General features: G+C 46.4%; 1 protein-coding gene across 1 annotated transcript in view; it reads left to right on the forward strand.

The window, feature by feature from the left end:
- Positions 1 to 20136, forward strand: part of LOC100742674 — a 167652-nt gene that overhangs the window by 120648 nt on the left and 26868 nt on the right. Inside the window, exons 5-9 of the mRNA XM_033322033.1 lie at positions 4074 to 4264; positions 5524 to 5713; positions 12183 to 12791; positions 13027 to 13940; positions 18683 to 18972. Of these exons, the coding sequence (XP_033177924.1) occupies positions 4074 to 4264; positions 5524 to 5713; positions 12183 to 12791; positions 13027 to 13940; positions 18683 to 18972 (2194 nt within the window). The remainder of the gene's footprint in view (positions 1 to 4073; positions 4265 to 5523; positions 5714 to 12182; positions 12792 to 13026; positions 13941 to 18682; positions 18973 to 20136) is intronic.

A 20136-nucleotide genomic window follows, 5' to 3' on the forward strand; every position in this document is an offset into this window, starting at 1 on the left:
GAACGTGACTTTAGAAAATTTCCATTTTGCGATGTAACCTCTTGACCAACGTTTGCCCTGGCTAACGCGAAATAACATCAGGAACTCTGTGTAACGTAACTATTTACTTTAGAGATGTCAAAGTTAATACAAGCGTGCTCAAGTTTGCCTAAATTTTATTGGAACACTCGGCTTCCTCGTAAATTAATTAATCCACGAAACACGGTGGGACATCGTAGTCTGACCAGGATTTAATCGTTCCCCGAAGCGATCGTGCTCGCAACCCCGCGAAGAAAGCTCTTAATACACCCTCGGGGCAAATGAACGAGCAAACCTTCGGCGAAGCCGATGCCTTCATTCAATTTACACCGATGGCTCCGTAAAATATCAGACAATTTTGAACCTTCCCGAAATTGCTGCAATTTCTTTCAAAAACCGTAACGTTAAACGTCGAGTCTCGCGTCGAAAGTATCGTTTGAACGTGAACTTATCGGTAGCACCGCGTAATCGTGACGATCGGTACTTGTAAATTTGTATTATACAGAATATTACAAAACATGTAACTTAAAAAGATATGCCACAAACAACATTTTCTCTGTAGAGTCAATCCCGCGTGTTTCGCGAACGTACATGAAACACCAAGCTGGAAGATTCATCGAGCATCAGGACCGAGTTTCTCGATACTGGGAGATGGTTGAACGTTGCAGCGAAACGGTTTTCCCCGACGCGACTTTAATTGTAAATTGCTGCAAGTCCCTTGGCAAAGACAATCGAGGGCGCTCCATCAGATACACTCGGCGTTTCTCCTGCGGCATCGTTCGAGACCGAAGCGTCGTAATGACGTATTTGCCCCGCAGTTACCTGCGACGTATAGCACTCCGTATAAGGTATACCGTTAACAAGCACGAAGACGCGTGATTCCCATAATCCTCGAAGGGAAACCCTTTGTCCGCGCCCAACCAACGCGACGCGCGTCTTCGGCGAACGCACGGAAGCCCTTTGTCGTCTGCAGCAGAAATTACCTCGAATTAATGCCGCTGGCTTTCTCGAAGATCTTCACCCCGTCGCCCCTTACCATTCGCCTGTTCTGACTGCGTCATGGAGCTTCCAGCAGAGACAGTTTCCGAGCCATTGTTCTGGAACAGGCCGTGCGTTATCTGCCGATGACGTTCCGCGAGTCGACCGATATTTACTGGCGAAGACGAGAATCCAGCGTGAAGAAGAGGAATTTTTGCGAGGGAATTCTCGATGACGTGCGATACGTGGGGCGTTTCAAAGATCGCAGCTGAGGGTCGGAAAGTTAATAGAATTTCCGTGGCAAGAAAGGAGTCGCGGATCAAGCGTGGGATGTAAAGTAAATAAGGGGAGCGCAATTTTTCACGTTGTTGCCGCGTTCCAGAGGATTATTCACGGACCTGGAATAAACTGAGCTTTCGAGATAAGTCTGAAAGGAAAAGTCTGCGGGATATCGAGGTCATGGGACGAGTTGCGGCTCTGCGGCAGATGCGACAAAAAGTCGAGGAGAAGGCAATAGCAGACACACAGTCGGAACATCGTTCGATCCCGTTGTGTGGCTCGGTGAATCGGCAAAAGGGACAATCGACTTGCAAACCGATAATCAAAGAACCTAGTGGAAACATTTACGTAGTGGAACAAAAATACCTCGCTTGAAATTTTATCCTTCCAGAGACCCGTGTTTTTCTTGTATTAAAAAGCTCGAGAGAATAGAAAGAAATAGCAGACTGATTTTTACGGATTAAATTTGTCCAGCGTATTACCCAATCTGTTCGAAACTGCAGAGGAAAGATCCCACAAAGCTCCATTATTTAGTTTGATCGATCAACGTTGCGGCTCGACGGAAGTCGTTATAGAAAGCTACCACACTGAACGGGATTAATAACCAAGAATAATGCGATTAAAGGGTTTAATTATCGAGCCCGTGCTAGCGCAGTCTTTCCAAACGGCGTCGATCAACGTTGATCAGCCTCGATTCGAGGATAATCGAGCAAATCTAATCTGAATAGAATATTCGACTTTAATTGTTTTCACTATACTACAATACTCGTTAAAATTGCACGCGGGAATAGACGTCAACGCTGCGACCGAGCTTCCGTTTTCGCGTGCATTTAATTAAAAGTCTTTACAGTTTTTTAATAGAAACGCCGTGAATGCAGTTCGTTATCTCCGTAATTGCATCCTGGTGCTTGGGCTTGACCCGAAAGTTGCGCCGGTGATTCGCGACCCTCTCAATGCGCATTTTTATCGGTACCTGCGAAACGGCCGCGTGCCATATCTTCGTTCAGGCTGGCGGAAAAGTAGTCCACGATCGAACCAGACCAGCGACGAAACAGTTAAACCGTGTCGACCCGGCCCTGTTCCATTCGAGCAGACGAACGTGTTTCATGCTGATTCGATAAGTCGTCCTTTTTTTATCGTTTCGTCGTTCGACTTCCCTTTGGGCAAACAAATGCATACGCGCTCCTATAGTTCTACGCGCATCTTCTAGAGTTGTTCGGCTGTTTGATCATTCACTTTCTACTCCTTGCCTGATGTTTCATCCTGCTACTCGCTTTTCGTACGCCGATCTTCGGAGAAAATGATAACATCGCGTTTTACATCAACGAAGTTAGTTAAAGTTAGCAGATTGTTAAAAATTTGCGTTTCCTTTGCGAACGATAAAACAAAGACTGTGTCTCTGTTTGAAATAATAATAAGTAAATAGTATGGAACGCATCCAATAATTATTAATATTACGTAGAACGCGTAAATAAATAAATAAATAAAGAGATAACTTTATTCTATGGTAAAACTCGGCGAGATCAAAAGTTGTTCTGAAATAGGGAGAGAAAGAGAGGGTGGTCTGGTGACGTGGGACAAAAAACAAATTGGATGATGGATCTGTCTTGTACTTTGTCCTTGTGGTTCGTTCTTCGAGGAGCGTTTACCAATCGATATCGGTAGAAGTAGGTCCGGGCAAGAAAAGAAAAAAAGACGAAAGAAGGCGCGACGAAAGAAAGGGGGAAATCGACGGGGTGGAATGCGCGTTACGGCGTGTCTTTGCGGTGCGAGAAGAAAATTGGTCTCCGGATAAAAGCCGCAACGGGAAAAAGCGAAACGGACGTCGGTCGTCGTTCTCGATTTTCCTCCGTTCTGATCAACTTATCTTCGGTCACGTAGCCGACGAGAAGCGTTACGATTGAAAGGCGGCCACTATCGCTAACCGTAAGCTCTTTTTTACTCTCACGTTGATCGCCGACGTGACCGCACGATTTCTCGACTTCTCTCGGGAACAAAACCGTTGCGGATAAAGAACGCGGCAACGTACTCGTATGCCGCAGGACACACCGACGATTATCGTTCGTTCCCACTCCACCTAATGAATTCGTTTCTCAATAAAACTATGTGGCACTTTTATCGGAACACTTATACATGACGCTCCTTTACATTTTCTTTGATTCACAAAGAACAGTGGAACAATTTCGTATAACTAAAAATATAATATATTCGGTAATTTATATTCAACGGCGCTTCGGCTCGATTTATCCAACCTTATTCGACAAAACGTCACATCCTGTGCGGTTGTTAGTTTGTTAACAATAATCGATGCTTGAAATCGTTAATCGTGGCGCTTTCACCAGCGATGATTCAGCACTTGGGTAATCGATTGCGTTCGGTCAGCGTCGATGAGCCACGTGTTGGCTCGGGCTTGCTCGCAAGCTTCGGCCATTAGTCTTCCGCTTTCGAGAGGGAAATTTCGCTCACCCTTGACCCTTGCTGCTTCCTGATATTTCCAATAACGAACGCTGTACATCCTCTTTAATCCAGCAACGATAACCAAACGCCTTCGATATTACTCGCCAAGAAAGACTCGTAAAAAAGAAGAAAAAATTGACGCCAGGGGAGATAAATTTCCAACGACATTTATTTATCCGGGATAGTCCGCAGAACCAACCGGTGGTTTCTGCGGCGCGTAGCAGGCAATAGAAACGCGTGATAAAATGGCGCCATATTGAAACGACACTGGCAGCTAGGAAAAAAAGGGGCGAGCAGTCAGAGGGACCTACTAAAGCGGCTTTTCTCTTCTTTTGTTTCAGGAATTGGAGAGGAGTTATACCCTCTCGACCCCAGGGGGTAGCAGCCCCGTTTGTTGTCCGCCCTGCAGCCCGCCCCCTGCGCCGGCTGCATACATATCGAGCGCACGTGCGTCCTCGCGAAGACTCGGTGCCGGAAGTGGAATCGGAGGTCCGCCGTCCCCAGAAAGGGATCCCCTGGGAAGACTGTTAAGGTCAGTTCGCTTTTTCTTCTTCTTCTTCTTCTTCTTCTTTTTCCTCAGAGACACGCTATTTAACCTTCTGCTGGCCAACGAGACGTGAAAAATGTTTATTTCACCACTGGCTGCTGGATTCTGTAAGGAAATTCTGCGAGATGTTCCATATTCTTGGGATACACTAATGGGATGGAATATTTGTTTTTTATTTATTCCAGTTGATTCATAAATAAGCAAGTAAATGGAATATAAGGAGGAACTATAGTCGGATCTAAATGACGTTTCGCAATTTTTGAATCGTAACTCCGATCGAAACAAGAATTCACAATCCTCGCGAACAATAAAACGGATAGGTAATAATATAAATAAGAAGGTAATCGTCATCGAACGGGGCCACCTGCGTCCCAGCAGGGCGAGCCCATAAAATTGCAGACTGTTCCTGTCGGGGAAATCGTCCGGAAGCAGTAAAACCCTATCCCCGTCCCTATCCTTGTCCAATCCTTTTCTCCACGCTTGATCAGCCTGCTATGGGCTCCGCGTAAGATCATCAATCTTACCTGGGTACAACGAATGCATCATTCAACGCGAAGTTGCCACTTAGCGCGACTACGGTTTCGTCGCCTGGGAAATTAACCAGTCACCCGATAAGCGATCCACTGTAACGCCGCGTCCCGCCTCGTAACTCGAATTAATTGGAATTTTAGTGGGATGCTGTAAAAAGTTGAGCAAGAAGAACGCGCGCCAGCTTTCGAAAGCAGTTTGTCGTCGGCCAGGAGTTTAAAGTAGAATTAAATGAGTCTGCCAGACGGCTTCTTATCCCTGGTTTGGCTGGCAAATCGATAAAATGATAAAACCCCGTCGAGGCTAAGCCGAAGCGTGTTAATCTTTCCTGAATTTTCCAACTCCTCTCTATAAGCACTCGTGTACTAACTTTAGAGGGAAGACAGTTACTGCTTATCGTTTAAGGTAAGAAACGAAACTATGAAGTTTCGCATTTATTCAAGAGACTGCTCTTCTCCATAGTTAGACGATACGCTGGAAATCCCTTTCGACTCAACCAAAATCAACATCTTCCAATCTCCTCGGGGATCGATGTAATTCAAGAATCACATTCGACCATATTTGGTTTGTATTCGATGCAACGGCGACGCGAAACGGTCATCGGCGTTGTGCCAACATTCCATTAGCCCGTGATGCTTGCGGAATTAAGCAAATTCGTGGAGTGGCGTTCCTGCACGTGGTCGGCCGGTTAAACACAACGAACTTGGTACTTGCAGATTCCTGAAGTCCTTCTACAGGGAGCTAGGCACTCGTGATCCACCCCATTTGCCGGCATGGGCGTCGCCTCTTCCACTTGGCACCCTTTGTCCGGCGCACTTTCAACCGCACCTGCAGCTGCTGCACAAAGGCGAGCAGGAGCACAGGCTCGAGAACATCAAGCCCGACCAGATCTTCGCCCCGGTTAGGGTGAGTGCTATAAATCATCCCGCGGAAACTACTTCGTCTCTGGTGACGCGACGTACCGGTTGTTGACGTCGGTCGTAAAACTTCTCGCGGACTCTAACGCGATGGACGTTCGGGAAGGGGAAACAGGAAGCGGAGGAATCCCTTGGGAGGAAATTTCTGATAAGAAGAAAGCTGCAAGTTTGTCGTTGTAACGCGTAGAACTTGAATTATCTACCTCGGTTCGTGCGCTCGTGCGATTCTAACTTTTTAATTTTTTTCTCGCTGGGGATGTTTGGAAATTTAAATAAAATTCAAATCAAGTATTCGAAACAAGGGAATGTATAGGTGTCACGGCCAGGCTATATCATTTTTGTAGAGTTGCGAGCAAGTTTTCCGAATGCAGAGACGACGATATTCTACGTCAATCGTATTCGACAGGGTAGTCCTGCCGCCCGCTGTACATTTGCATGATATCGACTACGTAATTGCGAAAGTCAAGTTGCACGGACAGCCGGCGATGCAACCACGATTTTCTCCGTCGAACGCTGAAACTTTCCGCGGTAACTTCGCGATATGTGAAAGCCAAGTTACCTATCCGCATCCCTCGCTGTCAAAGTTTCACGTTGTCGAATTTCCGTGACGAATCGCGGCAAACTTCCACTCCGTTGTTTTTGCTCTTACTCTGTCAATTAGTCTGCGTTTAAGATCAAAAAATCAAAGAAATCAAAGACGTTTCTTTAACTTCTACTACACCATCGCACGGCAGACAAAATAGGTATTAAAGGAACAAAGAAGAGACGTCGTAAAATTGTCTCTAGTCGTATGCAGTATTTCCATGTTTTACTCCGATCCAGGAAATCCGTTTCTTTTCGAGTTTCTTCGTTCACGGTTCGGCACGGATATCCAAGTGGATGTTGCATTCTACTGTCCGTCTCGAGCGAACGACACGGATTGCGTCTAAAAACAAAACGGAGGAAGATCGAGCGAAACGATGGGGCCGGGTTAAATCGTTCTAAGAAGAGGATGAAACAGAAGGAGAGCCGTCCTTCCGGATTTTCGACGAACCATCGTGAATTGACTGGGAACCGCCGTGCTATGTCTGTCGATGTTTGTTACCATGAAAGATGAATTCTCTCCGGGCAAAGCCGTCGTTTCACGTAGGAAGTTTCGATACGTTTCACCTGCTGATCAAGGGAATTCTTGAACAATCGAACAAAGAGCCTTCGTTCCTGTCTCGTACCATCGAAAATCCCTTCTGCACGGAATTTAGAAGTCAAGTATCCGATGGAGAAGGTAATCGTACTGCAGTGAAACATCGAGATATTATCGAGATATCGATAGAAAATAGACTGTGTGTTTGACGGACCAATCTAGGGCAGAGTAAACGTTGATCGTAAAACGGGCAAAGGACTGGCAATTAGAGAAGAATCTCGGACATTTCTACCGCGCAAAAAGTGCTTTCCTCGGACAAGTGCAGACGGAGATGATAAAAAGGATTTTCAAGAGAGAAAGAGAGAGAGAGTGCAAGCTCGCGTGAGATCGAGGAAGAAATATTCCTGAACCGAGATTTTCAACGCAATTAAAGAAACCGCCTGAAGGGAGAAATTAGACAATCTCGTTTCTTGCAAGTTGGAAGCATCGAGAAGCGTTTCCCAACTGGGGGAGAGTGAAACGTTCTCGGAAGGGGTTGAACAGTCGACGAGGGTGGCCCACTCGAAGACGGTGGCCCACTCGAACTCGGTGGCCCACTCGAACTCTTTCCGATGTCGTTTCCGATAATAACATGAAGTCGAATCAAATCGAGAATATCGTCGCAAAGTCATAGCTCCTTCGGTTCTCGAATAAAGAAGGTTTTAATCGCGCCTCGAAGATGCGGTGAACAAAATCGTGAAGAAACGCGCGATCATTCGTCCGGTTCTGGCGTAACGAGGCATTGTTCTGTCGTGGCTCGATAAGATGGCCAAGCTTCGCTTCGTTAACATTTCTCGAAAGGCTTTTTAACCAGACAATGCTGATGGCTTCTGACAAAGCGCGCGAACACCGCCTACCTTTGTGCCCCGAAGGACGTCCAGTGATCGAGCTTCGATTTCAATGGACCATTTTAATTTCGCCTGTACTTCGATCTCATCCCACGCTTAGTTCGTTCAATCAAACAAAATAATATCTAAGACGAAAAACTCGAATTTCTTTTAAACGTCACTCGTGCTGAATCAACTTGTGTTAAACTCGAGACTCTCAGAGTAGCGAAACTGTTCCACCATATTTAATTCAATCGATACAACGTCTCCGCCTGCAGGCGTTTCTACAAGGCCCCTTGGGCTTTCGGCAAACTGCAATCAAAGCGGCACGGTCGTAGGCGTGAACGACAGCCGAAGCATCGATCACCGGAGCCAGCCTGTCAATTTACCAGGAAACTTGTACACACGGCACGAGAACGTATCCAACGTGGAAATAGCGGAGGCGACCGACTCAGCCATCCGCTTAACATCTCAATCTTCCCGGCCTTAATACCGGCAGTATCTGCCGGCAGCACCGCGAACCAAAGATTTATCGAAGCCACAATGTATCCGTCCGCCTCGGAATCTCCTTATCTTGCGGATATATGTACGTACTCGAGTGTAACCGAAAGATCTCAGCGTCGCTCTATCTGTTTCGATCTTTCGTAGAGCCGACCTGCGTGGTTGGAAAAACGTGATGTCTAAATGGAACACGTGCGACTCTTTTATGATCTGTTTTCAGAATGGCACTTTCGTTCGACGTACGGATAATAAACGGTATTGATCGGCTGTTTCGCGGGATTGAGAAGAAAACTAGCGGGATATGATAGGAGACAGCAGGTGTATTACGCTCGCTTCGTTCATCAGGCGTCGCAATTAATAAATGTAACCGTCTCGGCCAATCAGAGATTCGAAGCTTTCGCAATTTCGTGTTACAGAATTGTTAGAATCTTCGGGTATGAACCGATCTGTAATTAAGCAGGTACGTGGAGACACTTGTTGTTCAAAGACGTAGCACACTTGTGAAGTCTCGATTTTTCAAATTTCACTTCGGCCTGTAATACACTCACCTAGGTGTGATAAATCTTCTACTGTCATTGTGTAAATACCGCGTATTATATTGTGCCGATAGAGGCATCGAACGAAAATGCTACTGCAAGAACGTCAAAGGAAGAAAATTCGCGAAGAAGACGTAAGCTAGTCGAGACGAAAAGCGTCGCGACCTCGGCCTCGATAGATCATTCTGACGATGAAATTACTCTTTTCGCAAACAGTTCTGTGTGTCGTTTCGCAGCTTCCGACGTTGAAGAGGTCGATAACGCGAGCGTGTAACGGAGCCAGGAAACGCAAACAATGCGCCACGTCACCTGGAAACGTGCACGTGGAAAAATGAGCCTCGTAACCGTGCCATTCGAGGCTCGGTATCGCGAGAACGCGAGAACAGGCTGTGACGGCAGACACATGGCCACGTCAAGGTTGTGCAAGCCCGATATACCCTCCAAACACGAACGAATTCGTGCCGTACAGTCGACAAACGTGCCAGGGAGAACAAGCAGATCGTTGAAGGAACAAGCTTTTAAAGCTCTTCTGACCCTGTTCAGCGAGTTTCTTTCTTTACTTCAATACAGCACGGTATAAAAACGTAGAAAGAAATGAAACGAAATTAAAAGCTGAAGACTAATCGTTTAGTTAACGAGAATCGAATTCTTCCTTTTTCCGATTTAGAATCTTCAATTCAATTTATCGAGTCAGCATTGCTGTAAGCAATGAAAGGGAAGAATTATTGGGTCGATAAATTCCACTAAAGCGTAGAATTTATCGCGTGCCCGCGTGCAAAGAATGCACGGCGCCATAATGAGCGCGTTTACGTCGCGAAGCGCCGTCTTGAAGAACGTCTTTCCGGATCACCGACGTTCCAGGCCTCAATGTTCGTCTGCCGGAATATTATTTCCATTTTCCCGGGCGCCCGAGACAAGCGCAGCGACGAACGCTCTCCGATCCGGCCAGCTGGAAGTAATTTCTTTGTCTCGATGCTTGCCACGGACGTCTCTAAACACGCCTACTCGCACCAATAGCATCTTCATCTGGGACTCGCGTTCGGAACAGTAAAACGAAGATATTGTTCCCTTCGTCTTTCATCTGTTGTCTCCTTTTTGCTCGTTCAAGCGAAGAGTACTGTTGCTAGACCATCTCGACGCTTATTTACGGACACACGATCGCTAAGGACGAGCGAAACACGTACGACAAAATAACAGATTTGCTATTCAGTGTATCCTTTAGGCCATGATTTTAGTATAACTTATAATTTTATTGACTAGGTATAGAACAACAGTGGAAAACTCTAAGAAATTCGAAATGCACTGAAAATACGATGTAGTTGAAAAAATATCCCAATAATTTTAGAGAATATAGTTCGTGCGAACGATTGCACATTGGAACGAAAGTACCGGAGCAAACAACCTAGTACTTTGTTTCATCTGAATCAAAATTCGACATTTGTTTATTTACATTCTTCAGTGGTCCGTCTACATTGCAAGTGTTCTTGTTTGTAATTCGAATTTGTTTGTTTACCAACTATGGTCACATCCAGAGCACAAAATACAAGATCTAACGGAGCTATAGTTATATATTAGAAGCGGCAAACTATACTCTAGCTGGCTAACTCTCTATACATATACTCTAACTATACATATAAGCTGGCTAAATAAACAGATTAGACGAGCTGAAATCACGAGGTTCACTGGCGTTGATGGAAATAGCCGGTCAATAAAGCACGGCAAGTCAAGAATCCCAAAACCCTCGGCAATGGAGGACTCGCAATAACAGGCTATGGGAGGTCTGAGAGACTATAAAGACCGTAGAGATAAGGAGGCTACGGTCGAACACCATTCTGCTGAAATAGTAGAAGAGGAAGGCTCGATGAAATCACAGGGTAGACCTAGCCAGCCGTTCAAACTGAACAGCTGAAGCGAGCATTAGAATACAGCCAGCCTCGGGGATACAGTATCCGTTGAAACGAGAGAGGCATCAAATAATAATATACAGCAGATCGTATGATCTACTTCGAAAGGGATGGGAAGATTCAAGCAACAGACCGTAAAGGGACTAAAATCACGGGATAATAGCTCGGACCGACAGCCTCCTGTGGTGAAGGAGCTACGTAGCAGGGTACCATGATCATAGAGCCCTTTATAATCTAGGACAAGCTGGGATGACGTTCACCGATAACGAGGGCGTGGCTCTAAACCATAATGCAAAACCTTTTCGCAACTATCTCTCTGTCTTTTGCGAAATTGATATATTGTCTACTTTTCGAAACTATTCCGTACAACTTTCAAGTACATTACGTGACAATGATACGGTTTAATGCAACACAAATGGCAGGGTTAACGAGCTCGTAAACAGCGATGAACGATCGAGTCAGATCGGTAAACAATCGGGACAGATTTCTGATCGATAGTCGATGCACGATGATGGAACTCGAAACACGCGATTCTGTCCTCTGATAATCGGTCCCGTAAGCAAGTTCCTGCCCTACAAAGGGTAGCTCATCGCGTGATCGATCGGCAGACTCGCAATTGTTACGGCATTACGGTACAAACGACTTTCTCCCTTTATTGCCATGGCACGCGCATCCCCGGAACAATGGCCGTGTGCACAAAGCGCTGCGCGAAAAACAATTTTGTCAGACGCTGATTAAATCCGTTTCTAGGCCGTGCAGAGAATAGTTCCATCGTTATATGGGAAATTTGCTTTTCCATTTTATCGATTCGTGTCGGACATCGTGCCACGTGGCAGTTGAAAGTCGCCAAGTCTCGTTAGCGTCATCGAGGTGTCTGGAAAACAGGGGAGGGCAGCTTGGTGATCGTCGAAGACTTAGCCAAAGATCAGTCTCGCAGGCAGATAAGTTTGCCTTTTATCTCTGTTCGAGATAGAAGTTAAAGAGAACGAAATGAAAGGCACGGCGAATCACGAACAGTTTGTATACCGGAAGTTCGTACGCCGAGGATAGACAAGCGGACCAATGGTAAGAAGAAAAGTTAGCAGTTTCGTGACCAGTTTCTCGGATACTCCTCGGTTTCTCCAGTTCCAACTGGTTACCAATTAGAAGTTGGAAGCTCTCGCGTGAACCACTAATCCTATTCGATGGATCGACCGTTTCTCTCAATCAGAACCACGTCTATCTGTAATTTTGCTAACTTCAACCGCATCTACCATTTAGCAGATGCAAGTCAAATACAATTCTATTCGACTGTTGTAACAGGAACCCGATAGAAAAGCAATTCCTTGCGTTCATTACATCCAGAAGAATCGAATTTTGTCAAATTGCACGGTATCGGTACTCGATCGAGCGTCATCTACGTCCCGGTTAAGCGGTCGCACAGTATCAAACCTAACTGAATCTTAGTCGGACCTAGGAAAAATAGCAAATGAATTTTGTCGAAACAGAAATATATGGATATTCGATCGATTAATTGTATCCACTGTTTTAGTTGAGCGATGGCACGGTATCAGAGGCACCTCGCCGTGTGGCCATTGAAGGAGGCCCCGGAAGCGGAAGAACGACCCTTTGCCTCCGCCTTCTTCACCAGTGGGCGATACAAGGCGATAGTCCGGCTCTGGCGTTCATCGTCCCTCTCCGTGAACTTCGAGGCAGTCCTGTGCTCAATTACTTGGCTCGGGAATTATTCCCAAGGACGGCAGCCATCGGCGACGCGGTCGCGCAAGTATGGCGCACGCTGCATTTAATGGAGGACCGTGTGCTGTTTATCCTTGACGGATACGACGAATGTGTGGGGGGCAGAGCGTCCCTAGGCGATGCTATAGACCTTCTCGAGGGACGTTTGTTCCCCGACGCGAGGATCCTGGTCACTTGCTCGCCCAGTAACTCCAGCGTACTGTCGCCGTTAGTTCAAAGAAGGATCCATCTGGCTGGACTTGAGTGGCCCCACGTCGAGAGGCTCTGCGTGGCGTATTTCATTCACAACGACATCGCAGAGAAGGCTTGCGAGTTCCTCGAAGCGCTGAACGTACAACCACAGGCCGTCAAGCAGCTTGGTCAGCATCCTCTCGGCTGGATTATGCTCTGCTGTCTCTATCAGGTATATATCGAAACAGAATAAGGTTGGAAAAATAAAGATAAGATAGTCATAGAGCGGTGAAGGGGACGTTTAAAGTTTGCGGAAAAATCGTGAACGAGTAGTTGGGAAACCGAGTCGATTCGTTACCGGGCGCCATAAAAACGATCTCGCGTTGTCTGTGTGTTCGACGTAGCACAGGAGCTCCGAGAACTCGTAAAAATGTCGACGCTTTAAAGCTTGCTCTCTCGTTTCTCAGGACTCTGGAAGTTTACCAACGGAAACCAGCGCGCTGGTTCAAGCAGCCGTGAAGTGTATCGTGAAGAGGAGCCTCGATCCACCGGTACCTTACAACGAGGAGATCCCAGGTCATTGCAGAAAACGACTGGAGGATTTTGGAAAAGTGTCTTTGGCTGCGCTGAGGGAGGGCAGGTGCTGCTATACCGAAGCTGAACTCAGAGCTAGAGGTGGTGGTATAGAAGTTACCAGACTGGGATTCCTGACCAAAGGATTGATTTTCGGGCAACGACGAAAACCAGACCTGTACACACCGATTCACATGGCCGTAGCCGAATTCTTGGCAGCTTACTACTTAACCTCAGTAGCTCAATACGCCAATATTCTTCGAAGGGAGTTGGAGGGATTGCCATCGGGTATCATCAGCCATTTGGCTGGACTACTGGGACCCAAGACGCATTTAATATTAAACCAATTGTGTCCGCTGGAGGTACCACCCAGAGCAGTTTTCTCGTTGCTGAAAGCAGCCGGTGCCTCGGATGGAAACATTTCCGCCGTGTGTAGATTGGTCGGTGCAGGGCCGGGATTTGGTCCCGCGCCCAACGAGAGACCTCCAGCACCGCTGGTCCACACTTCGCCTTTGGAACTCGAAGGATGGGCGAGAATCCTGGAGAGCCCGGCTTGCACCCTCGAGGCCCTCGAGGTGGTGTTCCAAGTGGAGAGAGGCTCCGATCCCAGATACCTGGACGACTTTTTCGAAGCTCTAGCTGGAAATGAAAGTGTCAAGCTCGTGAGAATCACGTCGCTTCTTGGCCAAGAGTTCCCCGCGGATGAAGCGCAAAAGTTGGCCGGACACTTAAAGAGCGTCCTGAGCAAGAAGAAACTGAACGACTTTGAGTTGGTTATAACTTGTCTGGAGGAAGCAGCGCACGATAGGTGAGTCTCTGTCTAATTTCCCGTTAGAAATTTCTCTAATTTTCTCCCTGTACGATTTTCTTGCAAAATGTGTGACAATCGCAGAACGTGCTCGACGTGTCCGTCTTCGCGGCGATAGTTTGGCGATTGTTCAGACGTTTAAAAATCAAAAGACGAAGCTTTCGCTTCGCGTTTCTAAAACTGTGCGAGTTCAAACACGGTTTAAGAAGACGCACGCGAAACGTAGGAAGGTTACCACGCGGAAAGGTGCCGAAGGGTAACCGTATCGGAGTATTCGTTAAGCTGACAGCGAAAAAACCGTCGGCCCGTTTGCGCAAACGTCGAGCAATATCGGAAAGTGGATTAAAAAAGTTTGCCCGAGGAAAGTACGTGTACATGGACGAACAAATAGATCAGTTTTTAACTCGGAGCGAGAAGCTGTCTCGACGGGTTCTTTTCTAAGACAGACTGAGAAATATTTAGAGCTATTAATAACGAACGCCTACTCATCTTCGGCGCGAAAAGAAGTTCCAAGGAACCACCTTCGTTATAGAGATTTGTGAAACAGGTTTTACACATTTTATAAACACACTCGGATGCTTTTATGGATCTTCATCGATTTATGCTTGCACGTACGATACTTAACAGTTTCAAAGAACATCCTATAGACGACGGAGGATTGATGTACGTGCTTGATCGTGAAAGGTCGTCAGGATCGTTTCTGCAAAATTTCTTTCATCGATCGTACGGCGCAAAGGTCAGAAAGTAAATTAAAAAGTTTACTTCGCTCCGTATGATAGCAAAGAAGGCGTTTACCCTCGCTCGGAGAGTGGAGATCGGAGGGTGGGAAAGAGCGCGTGTTTACCCAGCGAGCAAAGTACGAATATACGGGAAGGGTGGTGATGCTTCGAGTCCCCATTTACATAACCGCTCTGGTTGCTCGTGTGTGCGCGCGTACGTTTACATTGGCCGTGTCAGATGCTCTGCTTTCTAGCATGTTTGCAAGGAAAAGAACAGAAACTACACGGTGGAAAGCGATGGAAGCGCTGCAGAATTACGTTCGACCGTAACAATAATTCTCGAATATCCGTCGAATCTGCCTATTCGAATCCAGCTGCGTAAAATTGTTTTCGTTCTTTGTCGTTTCTCTATAAAGTGAAACCGTTGAAACCTGAGAAACTCGAGGCATAAATTTGACGCAGATGCGCACTGAGCGTCGCAGCTACTGCAAGACGAGCAAGATTTTTATTCTAAAGAGTAACTCTTGGGAAATTTTCAATTCTCTAACACGTCCTCCCGCAAACAACTTCGGACCAACGAAACTCGAGGATCTTCTTCTGCGAAGCAGAGATGTCTTTCACGCGTGGCCCCTTGGCGAAAAGGCCGATATTCGATATTCAAAGCACGACGATCGCGAGCTCGCGAGCAAACGCACTCCCCCAAATGTGACAAGAAGAGCGGGGTAACAATGAGCGGCCGTCGAGAGAGGCTGCATAAAGTCGTGGCGGAGAAAAAGTCGAGAAAGTGGCGGAACAATATGCCGCGGCAAGAATAGAGGAGAGAGGCTTCGAGATATTTTTCCTTCTTTTTGGGGAGATTGTTCGAGGACCATGAAGGGGCGAGGCTTCGTGACCCGTGGCGAAAAATTAAGGAGGACGCGGCACGATGGTTTTCATAGTTGAACGTCGGACCAGTCCTCTATATTTCTCCTTTTCTCGCGTTTCTTCGCTCTCTAGCGACTCCATCCTTGCCTCCGAACCTCCTTTCTTCGACTTCTTTTCGTCTCTCGTCCCCCTCTCGTTCGCGGTTCCAGTCTTGTCTCTATTCTTCTTCAAAGTCTATATTTCTACGAATTCCGTGAGCAAAAGAGGCTCTACTCCACTAGCTGGCCCCTTGGCGCTTCCTTCTGTTCCTTTTGCCTTTGTCGCAGCGCTTTGAAACTTTTCGAAGGCTTTTCGAAAGAGTTTGCCTCAAGATGACGATTCATAATTTTTCTCGCAGCGGGATTTCCACAGCGAAACGCTTTGGCGCTATCCGTTTACGAAAAACTTGGCTACAATTTCCAGACTACAATCAAATCGCGAGGTCTCTTAATCTCGTTCCCAGCCTCTTCCCCTGCTGAATCCTGCGTCTGTTCTCCCTCTCCCGTACAATTTCTCCGACTACTCCTAAACAAAGTCTTCTACGTACTTGGTTTACCCTTCAACCCTCCTACCATCCCTTCTATCCCGAGCTCATTGCTGTTTCCAATTTTGACGTGTTCTCCGCGCCGTCGCGTTCTTTATTACTTGCTTTCCTCTCCGCGCCGTCTCTGTCGTCTAAACAGGACCAATACCGGAGAAAAATCTTTGAAACACGCGACGAGGTGCACGAGCAGGGCATCGTTTAACCGCTATTTGCCCGAAGGCGGAACATTCTCGACCCGACAAACTCATTGTTGCGCATCGAGAATGTCTTTCTCGCTTTTTCCACCCGTTCGTTTGCCTTCGTTCTATTCTTTTCCGCCGGAACCGCTCTGCTCAATATGATATCGAGTGAAGGTACTCTACATTCGGTCAGAATCTCGCTAGCAGGCAAACGCTCCGCAAAGAACGCCGATTTCGATCGATGGATGGAAGAAATACCCGGAGACTTGCAGCAGAAGAGGAATCGTCCGGAAAAAGAAACACGAGTCGCGACATGAAAGAGGGCGCAATGTACTTTACGGTTTGTTCTGCTCTCTCGATTGCTCTGCAATTTCGTTCTCGATGTTTCTAGAGAATTCTACGCTGTTCCACTCGTTCGTCTGATCCAATTGAACCGAGAAAACATTAGAAAAACGGTAGCCGATCTTCTCGATAGCGGATGGAATTCTACGAGTTTTCGAACTTGCCGAAAGTTCTGGCTGTTCGAGGAATTAATATTCGTGGGAAAAATTCTTTGATCGTCCTCTGCATCGTTTCGCTTATCGAAAACTACGTTGAAGTTATTCGAACAATTCAATGGATCAAATAGACAAGTTACGTTAAGACGATAAATTTTCTGCTCGCACTGGTTATATCGAGACACGATCTTCCTCCTTGGTGAATAGCACGTTACAAGCCGCGTTAACGCAGTGTGTAAATAATACAAATCCTCCAGGGCGAGTTCAGTCTCAACGAGACTGAATGGACTGTTAAGTGAAGAACGCTGTCTAAACTCTGAAGAAATCTTCGTCAAGAAAATCGTATAAGAAATATAACTGTCGATAGGTTGCTGAAAAGTCGGCGATCACGATTTGGCTGACGTTGACGAAGAGACCGTGTTTCGTGAAATCTCGACCGAGATTAACTAAGCTATCTGTAGCGAGAATGAGTGACAGCTGTCGGAATATTTCGAGCGATCAGTGGCTGCGAGTGATAGCAGACACGATTGGTCAGACGCGCTCTGTACCTACAAATACAGCGGTGATAGTTCGAGTTAGTAAATTAAGCGTAGAGATATTTCGCGAGGGCGTGAATTGTTAGCGATAGAAACGAGGTCATCGGAAGTGTGCCTGTTCATCGTTTGCACGGTTTATTTTTTTACTTTTTTTTATGTATTTTAATGTAGGACACGCGTCGCGCGATTCACGGATTTGTTTGATCGTCGAATAAAATCACATCGGCTCGGAACAATAACGGGCTTGGATATTTTAATTAACTTGGAAAACACAGACCACTTTATTTTAATTCCAGGAATATCGTGTAATTGAAGGCGTCGCTTTGTTTGCCAAATAATGTTCATGAATATGTAAACGAAGACTGTCACGTTATTTATAGCGATCCAGTTCGTTTATTTTCCACCATCGTTTCGACTGTTCCGCAAATGGAGCGCGCAACGCTGCATAAAAATTTCTTTCTGATACATAAACGTCGTCTCGATCGTATCGCTTATCGTTCTCCGTAAGAATCCTAACCGAGCTTACCGACTAGCATATAATGCTGAAGGAAATCCAGACTCGTTTGCAATTCTCCGAGGAGAAGTAACCGTGGCCAGGCTTTGCATAACTGTTGCACACGTACGCGTCCCAACCTCTCGAAATAATGGCGAATAGACAGAAGTGGCGAATATTACACGCGCATAAATCTATTCACTGTTGCCGCGTTCTTCAACACTCGAGCAGATTTACATAAGTTTGCGCTCGAGAATTACGAACAGCTAACAACTTACGAAAGGTATAGGTACCGTTGCAAGAAAATCGTTTTTCATAAAAATTCGACCAAGTTCGTTGAGTTTTAATTGAGAAAACTGGAACGCTCGCTTTCGACGGTCATATTTTCGGCTTCTTTGCTGACATTTCGCAAACACTGCAGTCGCTCGTATTGGTAGCAGTATGTCAAGCAGCCACTGATGAAGGAAACTGCAATGCTTGCGAAACGTTAGCAGGAAAACTGCAACGCTTCCTTAACTCGTGCCACGGTGCCGCGTTCTCGACGTTTTTCGCGAATAAGACGGTGAAAGTGGCCGCGGGAAAACCAAGAACCATCAACATGCTCCGTCGATTACCATCGTGTTCCAAAACCAAGTAACCGTAACGCGGTTGTTTAATCCCTTTAAACCTACTCGTTCCATTCGAATCTACGCTTCCACGTCCGCGAGTAAATGAGAATGATCTCGGGTCAAACAGAGCCGTGCAATCGGGTTAAACCAAATGTCCAATGATTCGGGGCCAATTTCCGTGTACCGTCCTATGGTCGACGGCTTTAAACGAACGATTTAGGCGTTTGTAACGAACATCGAGGCATCGATCGACTGTGTTCCAGATTGGAGTGCGTGGTGAACGCCCTTTGCCGTGGACTGAGTCACGCGTCAGCCAGCCTGGCACGACTGGTCCTCGACATGAATCTGTCCGGCGAGCAAGTGTCCCGGGTCTGCGATGCTCTTCGTGGCTGCGTTCAAGTACAAGCGCTGCACTTGCCCCATTTAGGCTGTGGCTGCGAAGGGTTGGCCTCGGTCGCCGAGCTGCTTAAGGAGAGGCCTTTGCTGGCGTTAAATTTGGCTGGCAGCTGGGGAGCCAAGAACGAGGATCCATCCAGCTCTGGAATCAGTATGGGTAAAACTATGCCGTTATTCATTTTTATTTTTCTTCCACATTCTTTGATTTCCTGTTCTTATTTCCTTTCTTTCTTCTTCTTCTTGTTTACTTTACGTTCTGATTCTTCCTTTTTATGTTTTCATCCAACGCTGCTTGGCTGGACCGTAAATTGAAAAATTCTAGAAATACCAGCAACGCTTATTTATTTGGAATACACGACTTTCATTTCTGTCTCTTTTAATTTCCGACATTCGACGACGCTCCGTTTACACAAGCTTCAGCCAACTGAAAGGATCGTATCCGGCTCGACGAAACTTCAAATAATAAAAAAGAAATCGTTGCCGAGCTGCGTCCTGCTCTAATACGCGGATATGGCCGAGCTTTTAATAATAGTTCCGTAACGGTGCATCGTTATTCGTGGCTATTATTTTTCGTCTACCGAGGAGCTCGCTCACGTACCTAGCAAAGCATTCGCGCGTCAAAAAATCGAACGAAATCATAGAAGGATCCATGGGTCATCGTATCGGACAACACTCGTGCGTACATCGATGCGATGGATTTCCGGACTGGGCTGACCAACGGGTTGGAAGCTTAGGAAGTTGACGGAGTACGGTTCATTGGTCACTCAATCAACGAGCGTAAGCTCAACGAAGTCTCGGGGCTTAAGGCGACCAGAATTAATGATCGCGCGGCCTGAACGCTTCGTAACGTCCGACGTGCTCGTGTTTGATCGACCGATTCGTCCATATCTCTTCGATCACGAGGGAAAAGGCGCTGGAAATCGCTATTTTAAATTTTGATACGCATCACTTCGTTAAACGCGCTCCACTATCGGCCGCCATTAAAGCCAATCTGCATGATAGCGCTGGCACGCTGCATCCAGATTTATTGCGATCCGCATGCACTTAGACAGAAGCCAATACAGCGTGGTATCGAATTAGAGGTGGCAAACGGGAAGCTGCGAACCTATGGTCGTGGACCAAATTAAGAATTGATAATAAGTCGACTAGTAGTAGAATAATTTTTCATTTTTGAAGACATCGTCTTCATAGGAAAATCGAAGTACGTCCCGTTGATCGTAAAAGAAGACGGTCTTTGAAAGTCAACCATGCACATTGTTACTTTCGGTTCACTACAAAAGTTCGTATACCGTTGTGAAGAAGAATTGATAATTTCTAAACA

This window comes from Bombus impatiens, unplaced genomic scaffold, assembly GCF_000188095.3.
Source record: "Bombus impatiens unplaced genomic scaffold, BIMP_2.2 scf_0548, whole genome shotgun sequence".
Lineage (NCBI taxonomy): Eukaryota > Metazoa > Arthropoda > Insecta > Hymenoptera > Apidae > Bombus > Bombus impatiens.